Source organism: Papaver somniferum, chromosome 5 (genome assembly GCF_003573695.1).
Source record: "Papaver somniferum cultivar HN1 chromosome 5, ASM357369v1, whole genome shotgun sequence".
In the NCBI taxonomy this organism is placed as follows: Eukaryota; Viridiplantae; Streptophyta; class Magnoliopsida; order Ranunculales; family Papaveraceae; genus Papaver; species Papaver somniferum.
In genome coordinates, this window is record NC_039362.1 from 110,297,022 (window position 1) to 110,311,193 (window position 14,172).

At 36.8% G+C, this 14,172-nt stretch overlaps 2 protein-coding genes across 3 annotated transcripts; both read left to right on the forward strand.

Annotated features, from left to right (window-relative positions):
- The first annotated feature begins 5,892 nt into the window (after positions 1 to 5,892).
- LOC113282404 (E3 ubiquitin-protein ligase SIS3-like) lies at positions 5,893 to 9,777 on the forward strand. Its single transcript, XM_026531397.1, has 9 exons — positions 5,893 to 6,182; positions 6,280 to 6,385; positions 6,490 to 6,563; positions 7,083 to 7,221; positions 7,307 to 7,399; positions 8,032 to 8,097; positions 8,544 to 8,666; positions 8,812 to 8,925; positions 9,133 to 9,777. The coding sequence occupies exons 1-9, from the start codon at positions 6,154 to 6,156 to the stop codon at positions 9,526 to 9,528; spliced, it is 1,140 nt and encodes a 379-aa protein (XP_026387182.1). The 5' UTR covers positions 5,893 to 6,153; the 3' UTR covers positions 9,529 to 9,777.
- A 326-nt stretch (positions 9,778 to 10,103) lies between these two features.
- On the forward strand, positions 10,104 to 14,102 carry LOC113282403 (protein EXECUTER 2, chloroplastic). Of its 2 annotated transcripts, XM_026531395.1 has the most exons (11): positions 10,105 to 10,509; positions 10,602 to 10,718; positions 10,819 to 10,884; positions 11,187 to 11,293; positions 11,385 to 11,466; positions 11,764 to 12,489; positions 12,817 to 12,940; positions 13,039 to 13,199; positions 13,293 to 13,367; positions 13,459 to 13,551; positions 13,643 to 14,102. In XM_026531395.1, exons 1-11 carry the CDS (start codon positions 10,213 to 10,215, stop codon positions 13,742 to 13,744), a joined length of 1,950 nt encoding a protein of 649 aa, XP_026387180.1. In that variant the 5' UTR covers positions 10,105 to 10,212; the 3' UTR covers positions 13,745 to 14,102. The 2 variants fall into 2 exon arrangements, with proteins under 2 accessions (XP_026387181.1, XP_026387180.1); XM_026531396.1 differs by lacking the exons at positions 10,602 to 10,718; positions 10,819 to 10,884 and having other exon boundaries at positions 10,104 to 10,509.
- Positions 14,103 to 14,172: the final 70 nt, after the last annotated feature.

Below are 14,172 nucleotides of genomic sequence, written 5' to 3' on the forward strand. Positions count from 1 at the left end.
AAATGAACTAGTTAGAGAGTTTTTCAATTGCTTAGATCTCATAGATGTATACAAGGCACAATCGAAGCAAAATCGATTTTGATTCACTCGAATCAATTCATGAACATTATATCCACGGTTTGCAAAGATTGCATTCCTTATTATATAAATGTTTTAGTTCATGAACAAACCGATTTTAGAAAGTAACCTACTTAAGTATGCAAACGGGTACGCATACCTAAGTAGCCAGACCGAGTATGGTTACGCCAGTACGCGTATGGGTGCGCGTACCAATTCTCACTTCCAAACTCCAGCAGAAATTCACGGACATGAAACTTCCGCCAGTATGCGTACGGGTACACATACTTGCCCAGATTTCCAACAACCGCCGGTAGGGGTATGGGTACGCATACTTTAGGTTCCCGGTTTTGGACTTTTACACAAATGTGAGAACACACTATGTTTATATCCAAACATGGTTACTTGTTCTAAACTCTCATTTCAATCATTGAAACTTTCTTAGAGGATGTTAAAATAGTCGTTGTCCACAAACTATTTTCATCAAAGCGATATTCAAGTTATCGAAATAATCAACATGGCTTTCATCACGAGTAAAGATGAACTTGGCCAAATCGAAAACTTACCAACACATATTTTGAGAAATATAAGCGAGATAAACTCGGCTCGAAATAGCAAATGTGTATAATTGAAGTCTATATAGCACTACGACTTTTGTCTCAAAATAGGATATAGAATAAATAGACTTTTGAGTGATAAATAAGTTCAAGTCTCCACATACCTTTTGTCGATGAAGTTCCACAAGTTCCTTGAGTAGTTCTTCGTCTTCATTTGATGAACGTCGTGGAGTCTAAAGATCAACTACAATTACTATCCTAATCTGAGACTTAGCTATAAGTAGACTAGAAATCAAGACTTATAGTTTTGGCAACTAAACTTGACAAACAAGCTTGAGATAACAACGCTTGCGAGTTCGACCGAGCAATGCTGTAACATAACTCATTTTGATCGTCTTCCAAACAGTAAAGGAGCAAAGATGTTTGGTAACTACTCCTATAATATTTTAAGCAAAGATATGTTGAGTTTTGACAAAGGCTATTCCTTTTAAAATAGTAAACTCCTTTGTCGGGTAAGATCAATCCAAATCCGAAATAATCAGACCTAGATTCACGACTATCAGATCCGGATACTGAAGAATACCACCAAATGATAGTTGCCGATATAAACGACCATATGATAAAATATATCAGAGATAAATTAGATCTTAGTCGGATCCCAGCCGATCAAGATGTGTGCACAAATATCACGAGATGCGAAAACCAATCAGAAAAATCTTTTTGTCTTCAAATCTTCAATTGCCTTCTGTTGTACATGCACACCACAAACTTGATTCTACTTATGATCAATCACACACAGAATGGAGTATGTTAACAGTGGATGATCACAAGTTATCTTCAGATCTAAAAACAGTTTGAAGATCCCACCAATACTTTGATCTAGTTTGAGTGACCTTATGTTAGAAGAGAAGGCTCTCAAGAATAATCAAACTAGGTGCAATCAAAGTTTCAAAAACCATTAGTCAATCAAATCATTAATCGAAAACTAAAATAACAATGCAATTATCTAGTTTCCCACCAACGATACTCGTAGAGCTTCTTGATCCCACATAAGTTTTTGAACGAGCGGACATAAGATATTTCACCTAATTAGGGTAGTTTCCTATAGTCGGCTCCACCAAAAATAACACGAATGAAGTTTGCATGACTCTTAGGATAGTTTGCAAGAAATGCAAACTTAAATATTTATAGACCAAGCTTGTTTGGACAATAAGGAAATTCCAAAACCGAAAGATTCTCAAGATATGCAATAAGTACCTAATTTTGGTTTTCATATTTCCAACTAATATCCAACCTGTAATTCTGAAATCTCTCTTTAGAAACTATCCAATATTAGTTTAGCACTTAAATATTATAGCTTTTCAAGAGATATGTTTTGATTGCTGAAAAATCAAAAACATATAATTCGAAAAGCTTATTTAAAAGATTCTGAATATTTCGGTTTGAGATCGGAATATATTTGAAGAATTAAAGATAAAAATTATGTACATGTACAAATCATGTTGACATCTAGAACATTACTATTTAGAAAACCCTCATTCCAAACTTACACAAAACCGTAAGTAATATGTGAATGTTGAAAATCGGTTTTGCTCTTGGGACCGGCTCTATCATGACTCCTAACATATTTTAAGATAGGGTTTACCAAGTCTCCAAATATAGGTGGGGACCGTTTCTACCTTGACTCCCAACAAAATCTAGGATCGGTTCTACCAAGAATCCCAATATAGGTACGGATCGGTTCTACCAAGACTCTCAACAAAAGCTAGGATCGGTTATACCATGAATCCCAAAGTAGGCAAGGATTTGTTCTACCATAACTCTCAACATAAGTGAAGATCAGTTGTATCAGAATTCCCACATAGGTTCGAATTGTTCATCCAATAGATCTTCATAGAAAATCGTACCAAAACACGTATTGATTTCTTTTCTATTACGAAACAAGTTTCGTGTATGTACTTCCTTTAAACATATGTAACGAAACATAGTTTCTAGGATGAAATCACACCTATATCCAATACACAATCAAGTAACGAGTTACATAGATTATGCCGATGTCACATTTACGAAGTTCAAAAGATAAACGTTATACTTCATAACTAAATATTCTTCCTTGACACTTTGATCATAATAAAATGACCAAGTTTAATACTAGAGTATTAAATATAACCTCGCATGTTATGTTTTCAATCTTAAATAACTTGAAAGTAACAATAGGAATGGAAACAAGTCAAGTCAGTATCAGTAACCTCGAATGGAAGGATGATGTCTTCATTGTAGTCGATACGTCTTTACGTTCTTCAAGGTAAAACTTATATATCTCAACATTCCTAAAATTTCTAGTCTAACCTAAACGAAGTTGACTCTAGTACATTTAATCAAGCGACCCTAATTGAGTTTTGATACAAAAATATGACAACCAAACTTGACATACCAACGCTTGGTGGGTTCAACCGAGCAATGCTCTAACAACGTGTATTTCAGTTGAAGATATATCGGGATTTTTAATTATTTTTGGAAGGTTGGCGTGAAGCTACAATGTGTTCAACGTCAGGTGAGGTATGAAATCAACATGTTGGGTGTGTGTCGACACCAACAAACACGTGAAGAAGCAATAACAAAAAATAATCCCGTGAAGATTTATTTTATTTATTACGGAGATTTTGGGAGTTATTAGGGGAGATTCTTAGTCTTGTTGTGTATAAATAGGTAGATGGGAGTACTAGAGTCGAACAAAGAGAGTTTGGGAGAGAGCAGAGTGAAGAATTATCGATTTTCAGAAAAGTTTGTTGCCGGTGATAACTGAAAAACACAAAGAACAAAGTGCTGCCAAAGACAGTCGTAAAAGACTGTCATCTTTTCATATAGTTTCCAACAATATTTTAGTGACAGACCAACAGTAACTGCAACGCATTTGTTTTATCGTTTTTTGTAACAGTGAAATTTGCAACGAATATAAGCGTTGTAAATTTCCGGTTTTCACCATTTTCTCTCCTTTTCATCGGTTGTACACTTTGAGCAATGAATTAATATTTTGAGAGATTTTCCAACATAATGAGCTAAATCTAATCGCTGGGGCGACGGAGGAAGCTATTTTGGCAACACAAAAATGGTATTTTTTAATTATTTAATTTGCGCAATCTTATTTATGATTATTTGCCTATATTAAAATTTGATTTTACGATTTTTTGTTAAACAATTGTGTTTTTTATTGATGGAGCATGCTGAGCCTAAGGTTTTGATGTCTCATGCTTTGGATTAACAATTTTTATTTCCGAAAAATCTATTGTTGTAATAATTTAGAATCAACTTAAACATGTGAATTGCATGATTATAATTAGTGAATTTAAATCACTTGATATAGGTAAATAGTGAGATCCTTAGTCCCAATCTCTCTATAATCTTGGCATCAACTTTGTTTATTTTTCTTTATTTTTAGTTATAAAAATTAAGTCCAAAATCGAAAAGGTTCACAAGTCTTAACGAACCACTTCTCTTACCACCATAAAAATCCGATCATCGACCCCTTCATGACGACGAACTAGATATTCTTCTTCATCGGCCGAGTCTGATTTTCCAGTTTTGAGTCGGGAGCTAGAGACTGTTAATCTTGCCAGAGATCGTCACATGCTTCCCATTGTATCACAAGGTCTCATCGTCCCAATTCTTATACAGGAACATCGACAACTCAAGAACAATTGAATCAAAATGGAGTTAAGATATACTGAAACTAGACGTATATACCTACAACAGTTGCACATATTTGGGGAGACCATGAACTTCAGTCCCAATTTTTCTCAGAGCACAACAACTCCATATTAACATGAAGCAATGCTAGAAACACAAGTACCTCTTGGGAAACAATCTCCATATCATTTAGTGCAACGTTCTCCAATTCGTCCAGTGCAACAATCTTCGTATCGTTAGCTCAGTCAACTAACTCCCCAAGGTTATCAAGATTATAGGAGATCATTAAACTTCGATGAATCTCCAGCTGATTCTTCGTGTCCATGGGTTGGAGGTCAGAGTCGAGCACACAATATTCAAGGGTCTCAACCTGGAGGATCATATCAAGGATTTGGGAGTTTGATACAGGGCGGGCACGTATTACAAGAACTGGAACGGAGTCGAATAACATTTTGCTTTATTTAATATTTTTAAACTGAAGTTATAATTAGTTAATCTACTTATGTAACCGTCACATGTAATCAGTAATAATTTATCTAGAAAGTAAATTAAAACTTAATTTGAGACGTTCATTTAATTAAAATTGAAAACAACTACATCAATATTTTGCTCGATTAGTATCTATACTTTCAATATCCAAAACGAGATATCAAAAAAATCCTTTAAGATTGCGTAATGAGCTTCATAAGTAAAAATTCGCATTTTCCATCTTCGCCATTCCTCTCGAGCTTGCAATACAACATCAACATTTGTCTCACCCCTAAGTCGATAACGATTAATAAGCCGAACCAGAGTTATAAATTCTCCAACTTCTTTTTTTATATCACCAATTAGACAAACCAACCAAGCCGCATTGCAGTTATTGGGGTTACCTGTATCATGGCAGAAGTTTTCATAGATTCTATGGATATAATTCATACTCATTAAGTCATTTTGACGTCGTTCTGCACCCCTAGCCGGATATAAAGCTTCGTATTTTCGACAAAGCGACAAATCTTCAATCGTAAATTCCGTCGGAATTGATATACGGTTAAGCCATCAGTCAGAAAAAATTTTGGTGTAGAAGGAAGGTGTTGCATTGGAGTTCAATTCGATTCAATTTATAGGAAGGGGATTGATAGCCGTTGGATAAACTATCCGTTACTGACTTAGTTAAGACCGATCGGCTGAAAGTAATACGAGCAACGTCTCAAACTTGCCGGTCGGCCAAGTTTCCGCGGTCGTCTCTGGTTGATTCATTCGACTCAACCTGAAACGCATGGACAAACCCTTTTATTTGAGGGTTTGTCCATCCACTTTACTCGTTTTTCTATCCTACTGTAGGTGTATAATGGGAGAATTAGTAAGTTTTCCATGCCCATTAGAGTTGCTTTTAGCCACTTATACTTGCCACTTTGCCATATCCATAATGGGTTCAAAAATGGCAAATATACGTTACTCGTTCGTAGATCCGTCCGTATACCACGTGTTTAAGAGTACTGTACGTTTTATTCACGCAATAATACAAGTGGGTGAACAGTATGGTAATCGTCACTCATTTTAATTTTAACCCCGTCATAACAGCCGTAACTTTTCCACGAAAAGCCTTCCTATTATTCTCAAGAACTGATCTTTGCTGATTCAGACTGATTCTGTCTACTCCCACTTCTTCTCTCTTGACTCTTGTTTTCCTCGCTAGTCAATTCTCATTCAAATTTTAGGGTTTTAATAATTCCTCAAATTGATAAATTCATCACAATCTCATCCATCAATTCTCAAAAATTTAAACATTTGATTAGTCTGTTTGCTTGAATCTTGAAGAAATTTTGATAAAGCACTAGGGTTTTTGGCTGTAGTTTAAAGTTCATCTGTTATGTCTATCAGAGGCATTGATTTCAAGTGGTAAGGTTTTAATTTAGAGTAGTTTATTTGTTGTTTGTGAATTTGGTTTATTGATATGGGGCAAGTCCTTATTTGTTGTTCTTGCTTTTTGTTTCAGGTATGATGGATTTTTCTTGTCTATGTTAGCAATGAGTGTAATAATTGTTTCTATCAATTGGAAAAGATACCATCTTTGTACACACCCATTGCATATATGGATAGTGGTAAATGATTTCTCTATCATTCCTTTGATCATTTCATTCATTAATTATTTTTGTGTTATTTTTGATTTTAAGGATAGTCAGATATTTTTGTTTTTCTTCTATAGGTTGATTATACAACGGTTTTCATTTTCCGGCTTTTGATGTTCGTAGACAATGGGCTTGCTGCAGGGATGGGTTTGTAAGTAGTCTCATGACTCTCATTTGAGACTGGTACTAGTGTATGGATTTTCTGTGTCTTATGTTTTGGAGTTTGATATTGCTTGCACAATCTCCCTGTGTTGGAAATGTTCGACAAATTTAGAATCTAGTTTGTAATAGGTCGTGGATGTTTTTCTTGCCAGGCGAAATTGAGTATGTTGAAATTTATGATCCTAAATGCTCATTGAATGCAACATTATTATTCTTTTCTGTAGACTATATCTACTTCAGTAGAGATTGCATGGTGTAATTTTATTATTTTTATCCTTTCTTATATCTAGAACATCAAAAATTGAGTACTGGTTCATGGAATTGTGTGGTTATTTTTGTTATAAATTGCATGACCTCTTGAGATATTCTCTAAAATATATGTGAACTGCGGATTATGGGTTAAATCTCTCCAACCTGGGTTTCCTTTTGAAAAAAATCTTCTGCTTCTTCGATATGTACGACTGCTTGTGATAAGATCTGTTTTCCCCTCGATTTTATATGCTTATAGGGATCTGGGTTGGCAGCAAAGAAAAACTCGCTTCTGTGGGCGCATTGTAGTTTTGACAGTTCTTACCTTGCTACTTTACCCCTTTTTGTGGGCTTGGACTGTGATTGGTACCCTATGGTTTACAAGCGCAAGGAGCTGTGTAAGTTCTGCATTTTTTTTGTTTGTTATTGAGATCTTAATTTGGATAAAGCTTCTTAACGGATCTGTTTCATATATGCACACAGCTGCCCGAGGAAGGTCAGAAATGGGGTTTCCTAATATGGTTACTTTTTAGCTATTGTGGACTAGTTTCCATTGCTTGCATGTCTATGGGGAAGGTATGGTTCTTTGAGTTTCACAAGTCTAACATAATAAAAAATGAATAAATTGTTTAGTTATATACCAGCGTAGAACTTTCATCTATCACAACATGTCAACAGTTTTCCATGAGATTAAAAGTCATGGTCCATAGATACTGCATGGCGCATGCATTATCCATGAGTGGAGTTTCTCACATGGATAAAGCATGTATTAAGCAAAAGATGAAAAGTTTCTTTTATCGATTCGAGATTTACAAGTTACACAGCAAACAACTGGTGTGAGAATGTTCATGATTTATCATTCTAGAGAAAACTCAAGTATCTTGAAGTAGGACAACACTACGAGCTCACTGAAAGTCAGAGACTTGTAATGGAAAACTCGAGAAAAAAAGACCCAGTAATAAGTAATTTTCCAAAATATTGTATAGACAAGCCTCTTTTTGCACGTGTTTGCATTGCTGTCTATCTATGTGTCTATATTTGTAAATGGGGTTTCTTTGTTTCCTGTTTCATGTAGTTTTATTACACCAGGCTAGTTTGAAATAGTTGTTTGACATGAGTTTTATTGGTCCAATTAAACTATTTTTGCCCTTGATTTGCTCATGTAAGATATTCTTGTATCCGATCCTAATCTTTTATTTTTGTTGTAGTGGTTCACAAGGAGAGAAGCACATATGCAACGTGCTCAACAAGGGATTCCTATATCAGAATATGGGGTGCGATCAGTTATCTTCTCTAGAACTCTCATTTAATGCAGGAAATCTATGCCATGTGTGTCTACTTCACTCGAAGTTAGGCAACTTTTGCTATTGATAGGGAGACCTCGAGTCCGCTTCTTTGCAGACAGTTTTTCTTATCAGGATTTTTAAGGGGCTTCAAACTTCTTTGGCTGCGAAGGAAGCAAACATACCACTTGACAAAAACTAGGAATCCTACATAAATCAAAAGACCACCATGTATCTTATAAACAACTACTATAAAAAATAGGGGAAGGAAAGATACAACTTGACAAACAATGGGGAAATTACTTCTGTTTGGCTTTCGCCAAGCATATTTTATTTCAATTATCTGCTTTGAGTTAGATTGGCCTCATCAATTACATTTTGGTATCATAATTCCAATTCATCTGCAATACAATGTTGCTTCTATTCTACCATATCAGGTTTTGCTAGACATGGTACGTGTTCCAGGTTGGGCCTTTGAAGCTGCTGCAGGTCAGGAGTTGAGAGGGATGGGTCAAGATGCTGCTGCATACCATCCAGGGTTTTACTTGACTACAACCCAGGTAAAGCCTGGTACCTTCTTTTATAATAAGTATGCATTATAAGTATCATAGTATATGCCTGCATTAGTTAGATAGATGTTATCTGCTGTTGATATCTTGGTTTTAGTAAGCCACTCATTCCTATTAATTATGATGGTACCTGCAGAGAGAAGCGGTTGAGGCTCTCATTCAGGAACTTCCTAAATTTAGGCTAAAGGCTGTTCCAGTTGATTGTAGTGAATGTCCAATCTGCCTTGAGGAGTTTTGCATGGGAAACGAGGTATTATTATCCACTCGGTCGCCATCAAACGAGTTAATGACTTCGAAAACTTTCAACATTCATTGCATTTTCCGTCATAGTGCCTCCCCATCATGCAGGGTTTTATCCCCTCTTGGATCGCTCAACAGCTTTCCTGACTGGCTAGATGCAATAAAACAAGTGACAAATTTTCAAATCTCTCTTACCGTACTAAGTTTGTTTATGCAGGTACGAGGCCTCCCCTGTGCTCATAATTTCCATGTGGAATGTATCGACGAGTGGCTTCGCCTGAATGTGAAGTGTCCAAGATGCCGTTGTTCTGTATTTCCTAATCTTGATCTCAGTGCCCTTACCAATATTGGAGCTGACACAGGCCACCCTTCTGCCAGTGTGACAACAGCAACAACTACAGCAACGTCAACATCAACACATTTTGTGCAAGCACAACCTACTCCTAGCCGGAGCTATCTGTTCAGATTGCAGGGTTTTCTACACCCAATCCGCACCGAGAATGCTGTAGGCAATACAGATTCAGACACTGGTTTGGAAGCAGTAGAGGAAGGAAGATCAACAACAGTAGTAGCGCGGACTCCTCATGCAGGCACTGTAGTGTCAGTACCATAATTCACTGCTCACTCATCATCTCCATCGCAAAACTAGGAGTAAGAGAGTTGCAGAAACAGAAGATAACATATACATATAGCTCATCTATGTAACTGTTTTAATGGATTAAGAGAGTTATTACCATGTACAGCCCTGAGTTTAAGTGTTCTGTTTGGTTTGGTTTTTTGGACTTATATCACCACACCAAGTACTGGCTTCACATTGAAGGAAAGAGAATAACATATTTTGTGTTTTCCGCTGTCAACTAAATTCTCCAATGTTTTCCTGTGTATGAAGTAGTCGGTTGCCCTCTTTTTTTTTCTTTTTTTGAAAGACCTGTCATTAAAATTTAAACAGGGTTGCAAATATCTGCAGCGCTTTTGTGTGGTTACCAGAGCCAGTTTTGATCCTTGGTAAGAAGGAAGGATCCGTTTACTAGTGGGGTTTTTGTGCGTATGTAACCGGTTGGTGGTAATTTTCGCAAAGCATTTTTTTGTTTTGTAAAACTCACAGTAGTATCATACTCTCTCGGCAGGGCTGCAAATGTTTGTATCTGGGGATATTCACGGTATAAAGCAAACAAACATATAGCCACGTCTTCAAAGATTTTCCACCTTTATCCTTAAAATATTTGCTTTCGTTCTTCTTCTTTCTCCAGAGCAGTCCTTCTAGAGAAAGACTTGCAAAGAAGAAGAAGAAGAAGAGATGGTGGTAGCAAGTGGATTAGGATTGCAGAATGCAAACCCTATATTCCAAATGAGAAAGCCTCAATCAGATTTTTCACTTATCACTGGAAAAGAAATTAATCTCAGGTTTTTCTGTTCAATACCTCAAAAAACACCAAGTTTCAGGAAATCTCGAAATCTTAGTAATAAGAATTTCTCTTGTCGGTGTAGTAATTCATCTTCTTCTTCGTCATCATCTACTGAATGGGATTGGTCACGTTGGAATCAACGTTTTTCAGAAATTGAAGAAACTGAGAGTATCTCTTCTGTTCTTAAGGTAATACTAACACCCATGTTTTTGCAAAAAATAACCAAAGTGCCATTTTATTCTCGATGTTGAGTGTTTATGTTATATGTATATTATTACAGTATCAACTGAGAGATGCAGTTGAGAAGGAAGATTTTGAAGAAGCTGTAAAGCTAAAAAGGGCAATTGCAGAAGCGACATCCAAGGATTCTGTTGCTGAAATCATGTCCCAATTGAAGGTAATTTAACTATTAACGGTCAGTACTGGTATGATTTGCATCCATTTACATATACTTATATGAAGCAACTGAGTGTGAATGTGTACGTCTATTTTTGTAGAATGCGATAGATGAAGAGCGTTACCATGATGCGTCGAAACTATGTAGAATTTCAGGAAGCAACCTGGTAATTTTCTTAAGCTTTAGTCATCAGACGCTGTTACTTGTTATCTTTGTCTGACATATAATTTTGTTTACTTGGTAGTCTCATACAAGAAACTAGTAAGCAAGTAAATAAAAATGTTATACTGCTCTAGCATATGGTGCATGTGGTGTCCTATCTTCCGTACATGCTAGGCATTTACCCGAATGGGTTGCCATCCATCAGTGAATAGGGTATCCATGTGGGACATGTGCAGTGCACCCTAGCATAACTGGCTATTAAAGTTAAAGAGATAAAAATAGTGGTACTGGGTCATGTTTTTGCAGGTAGGCTGGTGGGTTGGCTGTTCGAAGGATTTTGATGATCCTTTCGGAAGAGTTGTAAGAATAACCCCTGGTGTTGGTAGATTTGTGGCCAAGAGTTATACTCCAAGGTGGACACTTTTTCTAGCATATCATTCATTGTCTTGGTTTTCACTGATTCTATTGACGGCAAATCTAAAAAATGGGTTATGTTTGTTCCAGGCAATTGGTTACTAAATCTTCGGGGACCCCCTTATTTGAAATTTTTGTCGTCAAAGATGCCAATGATAGATACATGCAACAGGTAATATGCGGGCATTGATTGTGTCAGAAACCAATATGCTTGTATCAAACACAATGACTGAATGTTGGTTGTTCAGAGTCAGTTATGTTACGCCTATTTCTATATTGAATCGAGTTGGGTTTTCCTTTAAATGAGCAAATTTACAGTGTTTCTCAGTATTAATGTCACCGCTAATACAAGTGAGACTTGTTTTGACTAAGCGGAAACGTATGGTTGTGAAGTTAATGACGTGTGATCTCTTCTATTAGTTTCAATGATATTTGAAGGTTCGATGATAACATTCTTGTATCTGGACAGGTGGTATTTTTGCGACGAAACAAAGGAAGTTCAACAGTTTCTTTGTCGTCATCATCATCAACATCACCATCAAAAGTGTCAGAGGATCCACCCAATGTCGATTCTGAAAATGCTACAGACAAGAGTGTGGATAATGAAGAAGATGAGCCACATAAGAGCCAGGATACGAAGAGCGTGAACATTAGGGATACAAGTGAAGAAGGGATTAAAGGAGTTATTAACTTTCTTAAAGATAAAATTCCTGGATTAAAACTCAAAGTCATGAATGTAAATGTATCAGAGGAGATAATAGAAGATGGTGAATCCCTGGAGCAGCTAGTGCAAGAAAATGAAAATGAAAATGAGAAGACAGATGCTTCTGAGACTTCTGAAGACGAAACTGAAAGCCTAGATGAGGTTCTTCCGGAGGGTATTCAACTGAGAGAAGGTCCCAGCACAAGGGATGAGAGCAAGAGTTTGGCTATGAAACTTTTTATTGGTGGCGTACTACACAACAAGGATGATGTACCGTTAAAAGATGATTTTGTACGCTCTCCAGCGGAAATAAGGGATATGGAAAAGGATTCGTTTGTCCTACATATTCCCGAGAAAATTGTAGATGCTGATATTGGTGAGATGGAAGTGTCTGAGGTCAAATTGGCAACTGTTGCAGCTGAGGGAGTTTCTGAGCTCATGCCACGTGATGTTGCCAAGGCATTTTGGAGTGTGGATAAGGTTCCTTCTAAGGTGAGTTAATTGTGGAGAAACAATGCTTTCATTTTGTTAAGAATTGACTTTGATTACCTCAAAGTTAGATATTTTATAGTTGTTGTTTCTCAGACTGATATTTTGGTCCTCCGATGGTTTATGCGAGTATCTAGTATATGGTAACATAGGAAAGTTATGTAAAGTATTATAGGCCATTCATTTCTCCTTTTGTTGGGAAGTATATGCAGTGTGTCTTAGATCATGTTTTATTCTAGTTAGAATCTGTTGTATTGTGAAGAAACAATTTGGTTTAGGGTGTCGTTTGTGATCAAATATGTCATCTTATTACTTACTGCTGGTTCTCAGATTTCAAAAGATGTTCGTGAGATTGTCAAGCTTGCAGTTAGTCAGGCCCAAAAGCACAACAGACTATCAACGAATACAAATTTCAGCCGAATCATCTCAAATGATGATTCCGATCCCTTTACTGGTGAGTTACTTCCATTTACTTAGTTCTGCAGCTTGACTTTATATAAGTAACAACACTTCAGTGTTTTTTGAGGATAACACAAGCTCATCAATATGCAGGTCTCTATATTGGAGCTTTTGGCCCATATGGCCCAGAGGTGGTACAGTTAACCCGTAAGTTCGGTTACTGGAATAGTACAGATGATGTAGAAAATGTGGAATTTTTTGAGTACGTTGAGGCAGTAAAATTGACGGGTGATCTTAATGTTCCTGCTGGGGAGGTATTTATCAAAACCCTGTATGTAATTAGATGTTTCTTCTCTTTTCATCCTGTGAAATAAATTAAGCATTTTCTGTTAAATTTTGCTGTGCAGGTAACTTTTCGAGCTAAAATTGGTAAAGCAAACAGGAATGCCAACCGTGGGGCTTTTCCAGATGAACTTGGAGTGGTAAATATTACCTTCCATTGGGTATCCATAAAAATTTGCTGTCCATTTCCTAAATTCTAGGAGCTGATTTGTTAACTGGTGTTTATTCCAGGTTGCTAGTTACAAAGGTCAAGGAAGAATAGCAGAATTTGGGTTTCGCAAACCACAGTGGGTTGACGGTGAACTACTGCAACTTAGAGGAAAGGTAATTAAAGAGGATATTCATAAGTTTTTATTGTTCCTTTCAATGGTCAAGTAGTTTCATTTCATATATTAACTCTCTCCTTGATTCGCAGGGCATGGGACCATATATCAAAGGTGCAGACCTGGGTTTCCTGTATGTTGTGCCAGAGCAAAGCTTCCTTGTTTTATTCAGCCGCTTGAAACTGCCGGAGTGAGTCATTTGTTATAGTATTTTATCTAAGTATCCTTTGATCAGAGGCTCCCCAGAGTCGGAGATACGTTAGTGGTGGCCGGTTGAGACAGATACGGTGGGAATGTTCTTAATCGTAACACAACATGAAAAAGCACCAGTCCCCCACTTGATGAACACAATACCGAGTAACTTCATCTTCTCCATGCGAATTCCTCGGGTCTTTTTTCCCTTTCTCATTTCCAAGGGGTTTCTTGTTGTGCAATGTATTAATACCTGTTTGTTTCTTTTGTATCAATGTATATCCGAGTGTAAGAATCATACCTTCTTCTTAAACGTTTCAATACTATATACAGAATCCTATAAGTACTCATTCCATAACATTTCTGTCTTTTTATATCCGCTCGTGTGATCTTTGCTTCTTCAGATGCGCAAACCACTGATCAGTCGTGC

Bases quoted from the DNA above. Each gene is read 5' to 3' on its own strand.
- LOC113282404 (XM_026531397.1), top strand. From the start codon at position 6,154: ATGTCTATCAGAGGCATTGATTTCAAGTG. The intron at 6,564-7,082 runs GTAAGTAGTCTC...ATATGCTTATAG, and splicing joins CTTGCTGCAGGGATGGGTTT to GGATCTGGGTTGGCAGCAAA. The intron at 7,400-8,031 runs GTATGGTTCTTT...TTTTTGTTGTAG, and splicing joins CTTGCATGTCTATGGGGAAG to TGGTTCACAAGGAGAGAAGC.
- LOC113282403 (XM_026531395.1), top strand. From the start codon at position 10,213: ATGGTGGTAGCAAGTGGATTAGGATTGCAGAATGCAAACCCTATATTC. The intron at 12,941-13,038 runs GTGAGTTACTTC...ATCAATATGCAG, and splicing joins TGATTCCGATCCCTTTACTG to GTCTCTATATTGGAGCTTTT. The intron at 13,200-13,292 runs GTATTTATCAAA...TTTGCTGTGCAG, and splicing joins TTAATGTTCCTGCTGGGGAG to GTAACTTTTCGAGCTAAAAT.